This window comes from Myxocyprinus asiaticus, chromosome 30, assembly GCF_019703515.2.
Source record: "Myxocyprinus asiaticus isolate MX2 ecotype Aquarium Trade chromosome 30, UBuf_Myxa_2, whole genome shotgun sequence".
In the NCBI taxonomy this organism is placed as follows: domain Eukaryota; kingdom Metazoa; phylum Chordata; class Actinopteri; order Cypriniformes; family Catostomidae; genus Myxocyprinus; species Myxocyprinus asiaticus.
Window position 1 is genome coordinate 10,256,179 of NC_059373.1, and position 16,003 is coordinate 10,272,181.

General features: G+C 37.8%; 1 protein-coding gene across 1 annotated transcript in view; it reads right to left on the minus strand.

Moving 5' to 3' along the window:
* grin2da (glutamate receptor, ionotropic, N-methyl D-aspartate 2D, a) overlaps nt 1-16,003 on the minus strand; it is a 73,559-nt gene that overhangs the window by 53,530 nt on the left and 4,026 nt on the right. The window contains exon 3 of the mRNA XM_051664769.1: nt 8,493-8,759. Within this exon, the coding sequence (XP_051520729.1) occupies nt 8,493-8,759 (267 nt within the window). The remainder of the gene's footprint in view (nt 1-8,492; nt 8,760-16,003) is intronic.

The window sequence follows — 16,003 nt, forward strand, 5'->3', positions numbered from 1 at the left end:
TCATTTTCAGAAAACAAGCTTTTGAACATTTTAAAACATTTAAATATTTTAAATCTAACCCTCTTTACCTCGGATCGCATTTGCTGAGCTTCTTCAGAAAATGTAAATTGCATTATGACACTAAAAATAATTTGAGATGACAATGAAGTTCAGTTGGTCGTTAAAAGTTGCGGGACATAATGCAGTTGTGATGGCAATGCTTTAGATGATTGTTCAAAATAGCCTACTGAATATCAGGAATGTATCATATGTAAACCCTGAAATTACACAGCATCAGTTTTTCTTTAAAAGCTGTGCACACAGCATATAGACATCCATGGACGGTCCTTATACTAAGACCGAAAATGTCCCCACTACTTGGTGCAGGTGCCAGTTTGAACAGGGCCATGATGATTCGCTTTTAGGTCGGAACCGGTGGTAACCTGCGATAGGCGCATCATCAGGACCAATATTACAGTCCTATCAGAAGGGCAACTGTTCCCTTTTGATTGCTATTCATCATCTTCTGATTGCGTTTATTTGTGAAATTAAAATGACAGTTAGCTGGTTAATTTAAATGAATTGTCTCAATACTCTCCCCATTTTACCAAAACTTCGGAGGAACAAAATTAGGGACATCTGGGAGGCGAATTATCGATAAACACACATTTCTGAATGGAAACACCTTCAGGGCAGATTTCTTTTGCGCTAAACCAAAACGTATGCGACAAAGTGTTTTTTTAGGCATGACGTCATCACGCACACCATTTTTATCGATAAAAGGCTATTTGAATGGAGACAGGCAGAAGACGGCAAATTTCGCAATAATTTTTTTTTTGATACATTTTCACTTTGTCGATAACAAAATAGCGCGAAAAGTAGATGGAAACTAGGCTATTGGCTCAGTTCAGATGCATCTGAATTGGCATGATCCAATAGGAGTTCAGAAATCGGAGAAAAGGAGTTTTTCCCATAAGCGTCAGCGATGTAAGTGACCGAAATCGAAAGGGAACAGTGAGACACAATGGTCAAAGACATCCGTCTAGTGCATGTTTAAGTAGAAAAAAAACTGAAAAATAGCACAGGTGGACACAAAACGTGTTTGGTTTCCCTTACAGTGGTGTGTTAGGTGACAATATGTGATTCAAACCTCATCAAAAATAAGTCAAATCAAATAAGCTTCTTCTGGCTCTTCACAATACTCCTTTTATTATCTTATCTGTAGGAAATAAAACTACAAAATTGTAAAAGAACAGAGTGTTTCAAACCCCCAAACCATGGAAAAAGTGTTGTACTAGGCTTTTTCTCAAGGATTTCTCACACGTTTCCAAAAATCAAAGAAAAGGTCAGATATGTCAGACTTCTTAAATGTGCTTAGACATGTAGAGGTGTTGTTTTTCATTCTGGAGATGGGTTGCTTATCCCACTTGTTGACAAGTAGCCACAGGCTCCTGACAGGGAGATAAAACTACTCTTGAGAGGTGAGTTGTTGACTGGTGACCTGCACCCATCCAACAATTCTATAACAATTGTTGCAAAAGAAGCGGTGCGGAATCAATAGACTATTTATAGTCACTCACCTGAGAGGTTGCTTTTTGTAGTTTATGAATGTTTGTCAGAGAGCCAAAGTTTAAAGGCTGCAGTGTTTTGTAATCTGGAGGGTAAAAGGAAAATTCTGCCTTCATTTACTTACTCTTATGTCGTTCCAAACCTGTATGACTCTTTCTTACACGGAAAATAAAAGGAGATGTTAGGGACTAACAACCTCAATCACCATTCCCTTTCTTTGTATGGAAAAAGATGCAACATAAGTCCGAAACAGAGCACAGTTCACAAGAAAAGTTGGTAATGTGAAAGCTGTTTTATGGACCGGGTAGCGGACCACAGTACCGAGCCCGGGACTACCTGTAGGAGGTGGTCTGAGTTCAGCTGCAGTGGAACTGTGGCATGGTTCGCATGAGTGAGAAAGCAAACTGTACTCGTCTGCTCTTGTTCAGGAAGTAAAATAAAATGTGTTTTTTTTTTTATTTAAGCGCTTGGAATTGAGGCCAAACAGTTCAATCTTCGTTTCATCAGACTAGAGAATCTTGTTTCTCACAGTCTGAGAGTCCTTTAGGTGCTTTTTTGCAAATTCAAAGCAGGCTTTCATGTGTCTTGCACTGAGGAGATGCTTCCGTCTGGCCAACCTGCCATTAAGCCCAGACTGGAGGAGTGTTGCAGTGATGGTTGTCCTTCTGCAAGTTTCTTCCATCTCCACACATGATCTCTTGAGCTCAACCAAAGTGACCATCGGGTTCTTGGTCACCTCTCGTACCAAGGCCCTTTTTCCCCGATTTATCAGTTTGGCCTGGCGGCCAGCAGTAGGGAGAGTCCTGGTTGTTCCAAACTTCTATAATTTAAGAATTATGGAGGCCACTGTGCTCGTGGGAACCTTCAATGCAGCCGAAATTTTTTTGTAGCCTTCCCCTGATCTTTGCCTCAACACAATCCTGTCTCTGAGCTCTGCAGGCAGTTCCTTTGACCTCTTGGCTTGGTTTTTGCTCTGATATGCATTTTCAGCTGTGAGGATTTGAGAGTTCTGCATATCGTAAATGTAGCATTCCAACAATTCGGTGACATTCCGGATTTGAAACTTTTGAAAAATAAAACATACTTTTACAACTACCTTCATATTTTATCATTACAGTAGTAGTCATGCTGGTCAAGCTAAATGACTAAAAAATGCAGATGTCCATCCAGTTCAATGGGCAATATCAGGTTGGAAAATAACAGGGTGGACATTCAGTGGATAAACTAGCCACTTGGTCTGTGATTGATATCTAGCAAACATATTTGTAAACTTATATTGATTATTTTATTTCTGTTAAAATAAATACTGTATATTGAAATGTAAAAAATTATATTAATTTCCCATATATCTTCCCATAACATGGACATGTTATGCTTGACCACATATGATTAACACTACAAAATAAAGGAAAACATAAATAAAGCAAAAGAGTAACAAACTTCAAAGAACTCAAAATAATTTTGCAGAATGGCTGATGTCCACCTCCAGTGTGTGTGATGTCATTTCATAACATACTGTATATCTTCAATGAAAGATCATAGTATCATGACATAACAGGGTGGGCATTAAATCAGGGGACACACAAAAAATCAAAAAGTTTAACAATTAATGTTAGACATTTAGGCTACCACAAATGAATATGTTAGTGAGAGGATGTAAAACTATTCATTGTATGGGGGGAATAGAAATCCAATGATTTAGCACTTATTTTTGTCAAAGATGTTTGACATGCTGTTTTAGGGACATGAGGAAATGACAGTGCAATTGTTGAAAAGGATTTCAATTATTTAAAATTTAACTTTTAAGCTCACAGAAATGTGTAACATTATAAATAGTCTTTATTCTTTTTTGTTGGTTGATAGTCAGTTGCCAGTGTGAGATAATAAAATTAATAAAGTGCAGTGCTGATGTATATTGATCGTGAGAGATCAAGAGTTCAAAAGTTTGATTGCTTGGGGGAAGAAGCTGTCATGAAGTCGGCTGGTGCGGGTCCTGATGCTGCAATACCACCTGCCTGATGGTAGCAGTGAGAGCAGCCCATGGCTCGGGTGGCTGGAGTCTCTGATGATCCTCCGAGCTTTTTTCACAAACCGCCTGTTATATATGTCCTGGAGGGAGGGAAGCTCACGCCGATGATGTGTCTGGCAGTTCGCACCACACTTTGCAGGATTTGCAGTTGTGGGCGGTGCTATTGCCATACCAGGCAGTGATGCATCCAGTCAGGATGCTCTCTACAGTGCTGGTGTAGAACCGTGTGAGGATGTGGCGGTTCATTCCAAACTTCCTCAGCCGTCTCAGGAAGAAGAGGCGCTGATGAGCCTTCTTCACAACGAAGTGAGTTCCTCAGTGATGTGGACACCGAGGAACTTGAAGCTGCTGACTCTCTCCATCGGTGCTCCATTGATGGTGATGGGGCTGTGTTCTCTGTCTTTTCTCCTGATGTCCACCACAAGCTCCTTTGTCTTGCTGACGTTGAGGGAGAGGTCGTGCTCCTGACACCAGCATGTCAGAGTGTGCACCTCCTCTCTGTAGGCTGTTTCATCATTGTCAGTGATCAGACCTACCACCATCGTATCATCAGCAAACTTAATGATGGCATTGGAGCTGTGTGTTGCCACACAGTCATGTGTGTACAGAGAATACAGGAGTGGACTGAGAACACAGCCCTGTGGGGCTCCAGTGTTGAGGGTCAGTGATAAGGAGATGTTGCTGCCCATTCTAAACACCTGGTGTGATGCTTGACAGGAAGTCCAGGAACCAGCTGCACAGCGAGCTGTTTAAGCCCAGAGTTTCACATCAAGCTTGGAGGGCATTATGGTGTTGAATGCTATTATTTTAATTATTTTAATTATATACAGACGCTCCTGTGCGAGACGTTGCTTTACATTGAAAAAACAATGCGGACGGACGCAAAAACGTGCTGTGTGAACGTCCCCTAAACTAAAACTGAAAAACGCTTTAATAAAACGACCAGGAAGAAGAAAGGGAGAGGAAAGGCTTAACATGAAAATCGTGTATTTCTCTGTGGATTACTATCGTACTATTGTGGATTACTAGAGTTTATCACAAGGGAAATGTAAGAAAATTTTCAGTCAAGTGTCCATGTAAAGCACCAGTTGATATCTCACACAACTCACATGAAAGGTGTGTTTGTTTCAGGTCCATTTCTCTCGATTTGTGAAACATTCTCAGTAGTTTGGGTGTGAGGCGCTAAAATACAGGACAAATGGCATGGATTTCATACGGAACGCAATTTTTTTCCCTTAATTACGTGATTCCTTATTTTAAGGGATGTTTTGCAACATATATTTTGCTTATTAATGTTACCTGATACTGCTTCAGTGTTAGAGTTTCTCTCTCTCTCTCCACTCACTGTCATGAATTCCCTCAGTCGATGACGGGCGGTGGTGACAGTGGCTATCAGTGGTGGGAAATAGTAGAATTCACTATTGATAAGTGACAAGTGATAATGCACCAATTATAACAAAGAATAGCAGATTTCACAAAACACCATCGAATACAGTTAAAGGGAGACTAACATGACAGTAGATTATGGACTTCTGAAGCAACAAAGCAAGTGGGGATACAGAGGGTATATGCAAATTTTGATCCTTACAAGTCATTATATGCAAACAGCCCTGGGAAAAAAGCATACAGCGTATACGTGCGTATGGCCCCGACTACACCACTGGGACAACTGCTGAATTACGACATGCGAAGCACACAGGAGCAAGTGTCATTCACTCTGGTGTGAATATTGACACAAAATTAATAAAAAACACACAAATGTAGTGACCCGCGTTGTGCTTTGCATCATGTGCACGTTTGTGGTGACGCAAGCTGATGATGGAAAAGCACCGGGGTTCGACAGGATCATACATGAGTCTGAAACCAGACCAACGCTGCGGGTGGCACCAGGAACAATCGCACTCGGATTCGGACCGCAGCAAACGTGCCCAGTGTGAAAACCACCTTAGTCTTCCATGGAACACATAAAGTAATACAGGTTTGGAACAACGTGAGAGTGAGTAAATTATCATTTTTGGGTAAACTTTCCACTTAACTCATGGTAAGGAGGTCGAATTTTTTGGCTGGGGTTTACTGGATTATTTATTCTGACAGCAATACTGATAATGGGGCAGTTTACAATTTATCAACATGCTGGTCTTTTTTGGTTAAGCTTATTAAAAGAAAAAATAGCTACTAGGCTTATGTTCCAAAGTGAAACAGAGCAAATCACCAGAGGCAGGGTTTTACATCTATAACAAAGCTCAATGATAGCATCTGTACTTTGATGTATTAAGTGTCTGTTGGGCCCTTACAAAAACAGAACAGACGTTTTAATCACTGTGAGAAAACATGAAAACTTCCTATCACATAGCGTCAAGTGACCCCAATTTGTTTACTTCTTCTTTAACCATGCGGGGACCATGACAGGCACTTTGAATGTGGTCCTATTTCAGCCACTGATTAGGGTCTGAAAGTCTTGGTGCTTGGACACTGTGGAGAATTAATCAGTCAAGTTGTTGAATGCAGAGAATGTCTGCTGGCATGGCCAGTCCTGTGGGGAATTGAGTTGGCCACCTTTGGGTCAGATGGAAACTGTCATTTAATGTCACGCTGCTCAGTAACATTACAGATGCCGTCTCCCCTTTCGTAGGTCACACGACCTCCTTCTCTTTGGGAGCCTTCACGTAAAGGCCACAGTACGAAAGAAGGAAAAAGAAGAAAGGAAGGGAGGGTGGAGAAAAGGAAAGAAGAAAAGAGTGGAATGGATACAGGGGCTGAGTGGGAAGGTTAATCGAGAAAGCAAGCTATGGTGGAAGCGACATATAGAACACATGAGGAGCTTGACCATATGGTGCTGATTTTGGAACACTACAAAATAATTGCTCTAGAGGAATTAGAGCTGCCTTTCCCTTTTTCATTGTCATCTTCATACTTCTATAATTAACCAAGAATGATTTGGTAATACAATTGTTAATTGCACTTCCAGTGAAGCCACTTTGAATTGAAATGAAAAAACTGAAATAGGAGCCGAAGCAGGGGGGAGCGGCAGTTCGTTGAAAGGAAAAGAAACAGAGGAAAAGAATGAACTTGACAAGTGCAATAGAGAAAGACTGAGAGCTTCCAATGCAGTCCACAAAAGGGTACGATTTGGAGAAGAGTTCACATGAAGATTTGGAAAAGAGAAGAGATTAAAAATAAGATGGAATGTTATTTGTGTCCTTTGGAATTATGTGGATATTAGCCATAAAATGTAATTTTTGTCGATTATCAAAGTAATAATAAAGACAGATATACAGCGGGGTTCAAAAGTCTGAGTCCACTCATGTAAATGTGTCTATTTTGCATTTTCCTAGTTTAATACAGTTTATTTGTTTTTCCTAACAATTTGAGTGAAAAGTTTAAATGAAAAATTAATTTTAGAAGAGCTAGTATGGGATCATGATCCATAAACAACCTGATGATCCAAAATTATCCAGCATGATTTAAGAATGTTCCAAAGAGCATCATGTGTGCTTCATTGGAAGCAAGGAAATCTGACTACTTAACAAAAAAGCTATTTAGCATTTTCACCATTATTGCCCAGGAAAAAAGAACATATTTTGACCTTTTGTGACAATATGCCCCAATAGCAGGTCATGTTGTCACACTATATGGGGAAAGTTGTCACAATGGAACCTGCCATTAAAGGAATAGTTTACCCAGAAATGATAATTCTCTCATCATTTACTCACCCTCATGCCATCCCAGGTGTGTTTGACTTTCTATCATCTGCTGAACACAAATTTAGTTTTTTAGAAGAATATTTCAGCTCTTTTGGCCCATACAATGCAAATGAATGGGTGCCAAAATTTTGAAGCTCAAAAATCACATAAGCCAGTATAAAAGTATTCCAGAAGACTCCAGTGGTTAAATCAGTATCTTCAGAAGCGATGTGATAGGTGTGGGTGAGAAACAGATCACTTCCACATTCTTCTTCTTGTGTTTTTGGTGATTCACGTTCTTCATGCGTCGCCCCCTACTGGGCAGGGAGAAGAATTTCTGGCAAAAAATTACTGATATTGATCTGTTTCTCACAGTTATGGATGTAACTACTGGTGTCATATGGATTACTGTTAGGATGCCTTTATGTGCTTTATGGAGTGTCAAAATTTTGGCACCCCTTCACTTGCATTATATGGACCTGCAGAGCTGAAATATTCTAAAAATCATAATTTGTGTTCTGCAGAATAAAGAAAGTCATACACATATCTGGGATGGTATGAGGGTGAGTAAATGATTAGAGAATTTTCATTTTTGCGTGAACTATCCCTTTAAACCAGTGGTGCAAGTTTCATGTGAACATTGACCAAATCTACGCCTCTCTTTAAATCTACACTTGCATTTAACAGCCTAGGTTGTTCAACAAATTAAAAGAATTAAAACAATTTTGAGGCACAATGAACAAAAAACAGATGAGATTACATACAAAAAAGCAAAACAGTTTTTAGCCAACAATTATTGTAATTTGTAAGTTGTATATATTTATGACATTTAAAACACATGTACTAAACATCCTGATTTTCATGAAAATTCCTTTGTTCTGAGATCAAATTTAAACCTTTTGGTAAAAATATGCCTTCTTAATATAGGTGACCCTTGCCATTATGTATGCCAGTTTGATTATGACCATTCGTTTACCCAAGAGCTATTACAAAAATATGATGATAGTGAATATTTACTTTGTATGATATAATTCACAAAAAACAAGAGGGTTTTGCACTAGGTGTTTGAAACTAAAATACAAAACCTCTGCTAATGAAAACACATTTGAGCAATTGGACTTATGACTCCAATCTACTGAGATATAGCCATTTTGAATCCCAGATTTTAAATGTGGTCTCAGATTTTGAACTCCCCTGTACATATACTGTATCTATATACTCCCTCTCCTGACCTGTGCTTCATTCTCCTTCAGTAGCCTGCGGGTACGAACACCTCCTGGGTCATCGGTCAGGTTGAGCATCACCACGCTCTTTCTCTCCCAACCGATGAAGGAGCCATCTATCATGCCCTCAACCATAGCCATGAAGTCCTCGTAGCCATGGTGGCGTGTGGTAACCACAGAGAATGCAGTCCAATCAAACTCCTCCAGAACTTCAAAAATGACCTCCAGTTGCAAGGCAGTAGCACAGGAGAACTGCAAGTAGACGGAGCCACTCTCCTGAAAATGAGAAGAAAACATGCAGCATGGTAAAATAAAAAACTTTGTCAATTTAATTAATGCATAGAGAGTGACACTTCAAAAAAGGTCTAAGGCAACATGGGCGGATTCCACTTCTCTTGTTAGCAGCCTTAATTTTCTCTGAGTGTCTAGTTTAGGGATGTCAATGCTTAATCGATAATTGATACATTTTCATTAATAATTCAATTAACTCTTATCGATTGACGATTAATTAATTTCAGACCAAATACGTTCAGTAATCATGCTAGCAGACGTCGATAGGACTGTTCATGCAGTCATCTGCCCCTAGAGGGCGTACTGCCAATTGCGCGCTACATGTCATGTCTTGTCTGCAACACAGAAGAACTTAACAGACTCACAAATGGCACATTCACCTTACATCTAAACAGTGAAGTGGTATGTTATGTACTGTGTTTACCACAGCCCTTCTACAAGGGTGCCTACAAGGTTAGCACCAAAATGCACACCGCGGCAGTCCCACATACATTCTATGGGTGGTATGGGTGGCGAGCAGAGGCCTTTTTTTATTTTTAATAGCTGTCTATGGAGGAGATGCTTGAGTGTGCTGAATCAACTGTTTTTGAGAGGAAACAGCTTATCACTTAATGAATTGACTGACTGTCTGCTAATCTTCAACATGTTTTACACTAGAAAATCTTATTGGAAGTAAATATAAAATTGCTGTTTTATAAGAGGAAAAGACAGACAATTTTGAGACAGTTAGGTGTAAGTTTATGACTCTCCTCATTCATTTGTATGGTATCCGCAAATGGTGAACTACTGTCGTAACACGCTAGTTGACCGTTAGGCTCTCTCCGATGGTAAAAATGCAGAGGTTGTTATCTTAGTAAAGAAGATCGCTGGTGTTTATGCAGCATGTTATGATTTGACTTGATTTCAAATAAATAAATAAGTTCAAAGGTCCAAATATCGCACGACGATCGCAACGTGAAGTATAATGAACTCAAATATGTATCTTCTAAACAAGTTGTTATTAACAGTAATTAATTAACAGTAAGTAACCAATTCAATTAATGTTAACGGTTAATGATCATTAATTTTCTCAAAAATAGATTAAGAAATCCCCACTCTAGTCATCTTCAGTCATCTTCTACCTCTCGCTTTGTTTCACCATTTCTTTTTTTTTTCAATTAACATTTTTGTATTGATTCAAAAATACACAACAGAGAAACACATACACATCGAATCAACATTTAACATTTAACCCCCACTAATATCCCTCCCCAATCACCAACCCCACCCTGACCCCCAAGGAACACCCCTGTGGTCACATATAATAATACACACACTCACACAAGCACACACACACACACACACACACACAAAAAAAAAAAATATATATATATATATATATATATATATATATATATATATATATATATATATATATATATATATATATATATATAAACATTCCCTCCTTTTTTCCTCCAAGTCTACTGCTTCTTTCTCATTCAGATCAATACAGTCATTCTTAATACCCACACAGCGTGACGTAAAGCATTCATTGCTATTCATAAGCCTGTGTTTCAGGTGACATTAGTGTCCTTGGATTCTTTAGGATTTGAAACATTCTGTTCAGCTTCGCTCAGCTCTTTATATATATATATATATATATATATATATATATATATATATATATATATATATATATACAGGAAGGTGACCATTCCCCTGTACAACTGGAGAGATTTATGACTTTGACATGAAGCCGTATTTTTTGATGGTGAAAAATAACAATGCTTAGGCTGACACTTGCTAATGTATCATAATCATGATCAAATACATCATGAATGTGGCATGACACCTGTTTTGTGCCTGCTGGTGACACTGACCATTAAACGAGAAGAGTGCCATCTTTATAATTGGCTATATTTCCTTACAAATTCAGCCGATCTAAGTATGACCTCTATAGTGCTTTGAAGAATCATTTGCGTACAGATGTTTTGTGCATACTGCAGCTGCTAAGACAACACATTAGAGTAAATATTGTAATTGCGGCGTTACAATTACGTAGAGACAAATCATTCGTTTTGATGTCAGATTACCTACATATGCAAGTAAACAGCTTATTCTGAAAAAGATTTGCTTATAGAAAAATGTCAAGTGTATTTATGCCTGCAGAGAAGTTTACATACTAAAATATATGTGTTCTCAGAGTAGTGCTTAGGAGAAGGGAGTATTTGTGTCTGTAGACACCTGACACAATGATCACAACAAAACAGCGATAATGACAACAAGAAACTATTGGCTGTTAAACTCAATGACGTTAAGTTTGTCTTAAACTAGAACAGCTTTTTCAAATCACAAACATTTCCTGTGGAAATGAAGACTCAGTTAAATCCATGGTGCTTTTCCCTTATGTATAATTTCCCCTTAGGCGTTACCTTGACAATCTGGCTGATTTTTTATTATTTATATATATATATAATTACACACTGAATAATAGCATGTTTATGATACATATTTAAAATGTAAGCAGTGGAATTTAAAATTCAACGCACTCGTCATGTGTAATAGCATGCTTGTTAAATGCTTACTACAATATTACATGTGTTCACACTGTGTGACCAAAGGATGAAGCTTGGCTACTATGTCGGGTCTTTCAAATAATAACCTGACAGAGAAGCCGCAAACCTGGTGAGGAGAAAATGGCATGACTGCAGAGTAGCATTAACCAGGCATAAAGGCTCACCTCCGCTCTCCATTTAAATGAAGAATCGCTTGTAAAGCTCAAAGAGCTTAAAGTAGTACTGTAACTTGCAGCAATGTGGCACTAAAATGGGTCAGGTTTTATTTTTCACAGGCACTTCAACGGAGTATTTGAAACAAATACAATGATATATTTGATACACCAAAATTGGAGCAGGTGTATAATTTTGACTTTATTATATTTACAGTTGTGCTCAAAAGTTTGCATACCCTGGCAGAAATGTGAAATTTTGGCATTGATTTTGAAAATATGACTGATCATGGTCTTTTATTTAAGGATAGTGATCATATGAAGCCATTTATTATCACATAGTTGTTTGGCTCCTTTTTAAATCATAATGATAACAGAAATCACCTCAGGCAACCTCAGGAGAAATACAGGCTGCTCTGGAAAAAGACGGTGTGGTTGTTTCAAGGAGCACAATACTTGTTGACCCCTCTCTAAACCTAGCGCTTATGGTTGTGACCATAAAGCTCTATTTTGTTCTTGTCACTCTAAATTACAGTGTGCCAGAAGCTGTGAGGCATGTCAGGCATATTGTAACCAGGCTTTTTTGTGGCAGTGGCTTCTTTCTGGTAACTTGACCATGCAGCTCATTTTTGTTCAAGTATCGTCATATTGTTCTCCTTGAAACAACCACACCATCTTTTTCCAGAGCAGCCTGTATTTCTCCTGAGGTTACTTGTGGGTTTTTCTTTGTATCCCGAACAATTCTTCTGGCAGTTCTGGCTGAAATCTTTCTTGGTCTACCTGACCTTGGCTTGGTATCAAGAGATCCCCTGAATTTTCCACTTCTTAATAAGTGATTGAACAGTACTGACTGGCACTTTCAAGGCTTTGGATATCTTTTTATATCCTTTTCCATCTTTATAAAGTTCCATTACCTTGTTATGCAGGTCTTTTGACAGTTCTTTTCTGCTCCCCATGGCTCAGTATCTAGCCTGCTCAGTGCACCCATGTGAGCTTACAAACTCATTGACTATTTATACAAAGACACTAATTGCAATTTAAAAAAGCCACAGGTGTGGGAAATTAACCTTTAATTTCCATTTAAACCTGTGTGTGTCACCTTGTGTGTCTGTAACAAGGCCAAACATTCAAGGGTATGTAAATTTTGATCAGGGCCATTTGGGTGATTTCTGTTACCATTATAATTTAAAAAGGAGCCAAACAACTATGTGATGATAAATGGCTTCATATGATCGCTATCCTTAAATAAAAGACATGATCAGTCATATTTTCAAAATCAATGCCAACATTTCACAATTTCTGCCAAAGTATGCAAACTTTTGAGCACAACTGTATTATAAGAGAAAGAGAGAGAGAAAAAATTAATCTCAGATAACTGCCTGACATATGTACTGTACTGTATATTAAAAATAAAACTAATTTATGGTTTCAGGATAATGACTTTTTCACATTTTTCTGTCAAAACATTATTTGTTCCTCCTTCTAAAACATTCTAAACTACAAGAGATATATAAACATAATACATATAAAACATTTGTCAAAATGCCACATCTAAATGGCTTTAGGTAAAATGAAGTACCTTCTGAAGGCATAACACATAAAAAATGGAACAACCTGTTCTGCAGCCTTTCAGCACCCAAAAATGCGTATCATATTTTTGGAAATGTATCGATCAAAGCTATATTAGTTAGTGTATCAAAATCAATTGTCTTTTTTTCTTTCTTCTTTTATTTATTTATTTATTTCAAAAAAATGACCCATTTAATTTTACAGGAAACTTCTTGAACATATATTTTTGAGCTGAACTCTATTGCTTTAGAAGTGGAGGTTCAGAAGCTTTTGTGCCAATTTCTCAAACATACCTATCAAATATAGAAACAATAAGAGCTCAGTGGTCTAAAAATTTGTCTTCCTCATGGAACATATCAAAAGCTCTCAATATATACTTTTTAATATTTGCCCACTTGCAATCAGAGGTCACAGTCTTTATAATGACTGGACTCCACAATGACACAGTTGGTGCTGCTGCTATGGAGATTTGAAAGACTTCAAGACATTTAATATTGCAGAATTGCATTGAAATGTCATAAGCTATGTTTTGTAGTATTGAGCTCGGCACCAGTGTTGTGAAACATTTCATATTCATTGCAAAAGACTTGAACCAGAAGTTGTGCATTTGCTAGCTCTTGCCCCTGAGACACAAATTTTATTTTGTTCTTCACTGAGTGCCATACTGAGGCTCAGATGGACAAAATTATTAATTTTAAGCAATCAAAAGCTTTTGGAGAATAAAATGTACACTGGAAGGCTATTTCTATAAAATCAGCCTAAATACGAGCAATATATGCAATTTTACAGTTTGTTTTTTATTTTTGGGGGGGGGAAGAACAAGTGCCAGAGGTGTTTGTGTTTTCAAAAGAATCACAATACTAACAGACTTCAGTCTACTCTGATTCCGCAGCTTTAATTTGCTTTAAATCAATCACCTTCAAACAATTGAAACTGGATTTGTAGCATTAGACTTGTAGCTCAACTATCTTCTCTCTTCTCAAACCAAAATATAAACAGATGATGTAATAAATGATTGTCTTAATTAAACCACTTAAATTACCCCTTTGTGTCGTGCTCTGGTTGGTGGGTTCGTGGAGAGGTAACGGATGTCACTGAAGAGATGGCCTGCGAAAGTGAGTTAACTGCATGGCTCCAAGCACATGCTCTCGCCAGTCCACAACACACGAGCGTTTCTAAGTGCAGTTAATTAAAGTCTAAGCAAGCAAATGAAAATGTAGTAATATTTTTCCACAGGAGAGAATGACACCAGAGAGGCTCACAGGTAGCCTGAAACTTATTTGAGTTTAATTGGTCATCTTAATTATGCTGGAATCTTATTAAGTGGTATGACACTGTACATTTTTGAGTCCACCGTCACATGCAAGCAGTAGATCTTGGTTACTGCAGAATGAATAATTTAAAAAAGGATTTTACCAAACAAGCCCAGATAGTGTTTGTTCACAGGAGCAGAAAAAATGTGTAAAATAGACAGAGATTTTGAATATTTTTTAAAGCCAGGGCATGTGTTGACAACACAAAGCTTAAGTGACAAAAGAGACCTTCAAAAGGCCTCTGACTGAGTCAATTCTGAACATAATAGATATACCGGATGTGTTTGTGGAAGAATAACACTTGCACACTGTAATCACTGAGCAGATACAAAACAGAAATCCCACACCCCTTCTACACACAGTATAATTTTCAGTTGCTGATGGCACCTTACTCTGAAAATACAAAGTCATCTTAATACATATTCATTGCATTTAGATTAAAGGTGAGTTATGCAATTTGTTTATTTTTATTTATTTATTTATTTATTTATTTATTGCATGCATAAAACGTCCCCATTACCTGACAGAAAACACTGACGTTGGTGTCCGTAGAAATCATAATTATCTCTGTGACTGCCCTAAACACTCTGTAAACAGCTAAATAGAATCTGGGAGCATCCTTCCATCTTTACATCAATCAGAAAACTTAGCTATCTACCTGTGAATAATTTTGTGCATTTGGGTCATTGTAAAGAGGGTTTGGAGAGAGGGTGTGGTTGAGGTGATGGTGGCAGTTTAATTCCGGAATATTCTGGGTTCAGTACAAGTAAAGCTCAATAAACAGCATTTGTAGCATGTTGATTAGCACAAAAAATTTACTTCAACCTGGCCCTTCCTTCAAAAATAAATAAATAAATTGTGCTGTAAAGTTGTTTAAAGTGTCATTTTAATGTCATTGTAGGGTTTACAGCATTACATCCTCATAAGTTGTAAAATTGTCATTTAACTTTACACAGAAAAGGTTTGTAAGCAATTTTATCACACTTAAATCATGATAACAGCATATTGTTTACATCTTGTGGTTATACTTTTAAAACAGTACGTTTTTAAACATTTACGGATTGTCCCCATTCACTTCTATTGCAAGTGTCTCACTGTAACCCAGATTTTTGCAATTTTTAAAGAAAAGAAGTCAAAATTTATTTTTGTGGTTATAAATATACAGGTGCATCTCAATAAATTAGAATGTTGTGGAAAAGTTCATTTATTTCAGTAATTCAACTCAAATTGTGAAACTCGTGTATTAAATAAATTCAATGCACACAGACTGAAGTAGTTTAAGTCTTTGGTTCTTTTAATTGTGATGATTTTGGCTCACATTTAACAAAAACCCACCAATTCACTATCTCAAAAAATTAGAATATGGTGACATGCCAATCAGCTAATCAACTCAAAAAAAAATTCCTGAGCCTTCAAAATGGTCTCTCAGTTTGGTTCACTAGGCTACACAATCATGGGGAAGACTGCTGACCTGACAGTTGTCCAGAAGACAATCATTGACACCCTTCACAAGGAGGGTAAGCCACAAACATTCATTGCCAAAGAAGCTGGCTGTTCACAGAGTGCTGTATCCAAGCATGTTAACAGAAAGTTGAGTGGAAGGAAAAAGTGTGGAAGAAAAAGATGCACAACCAACC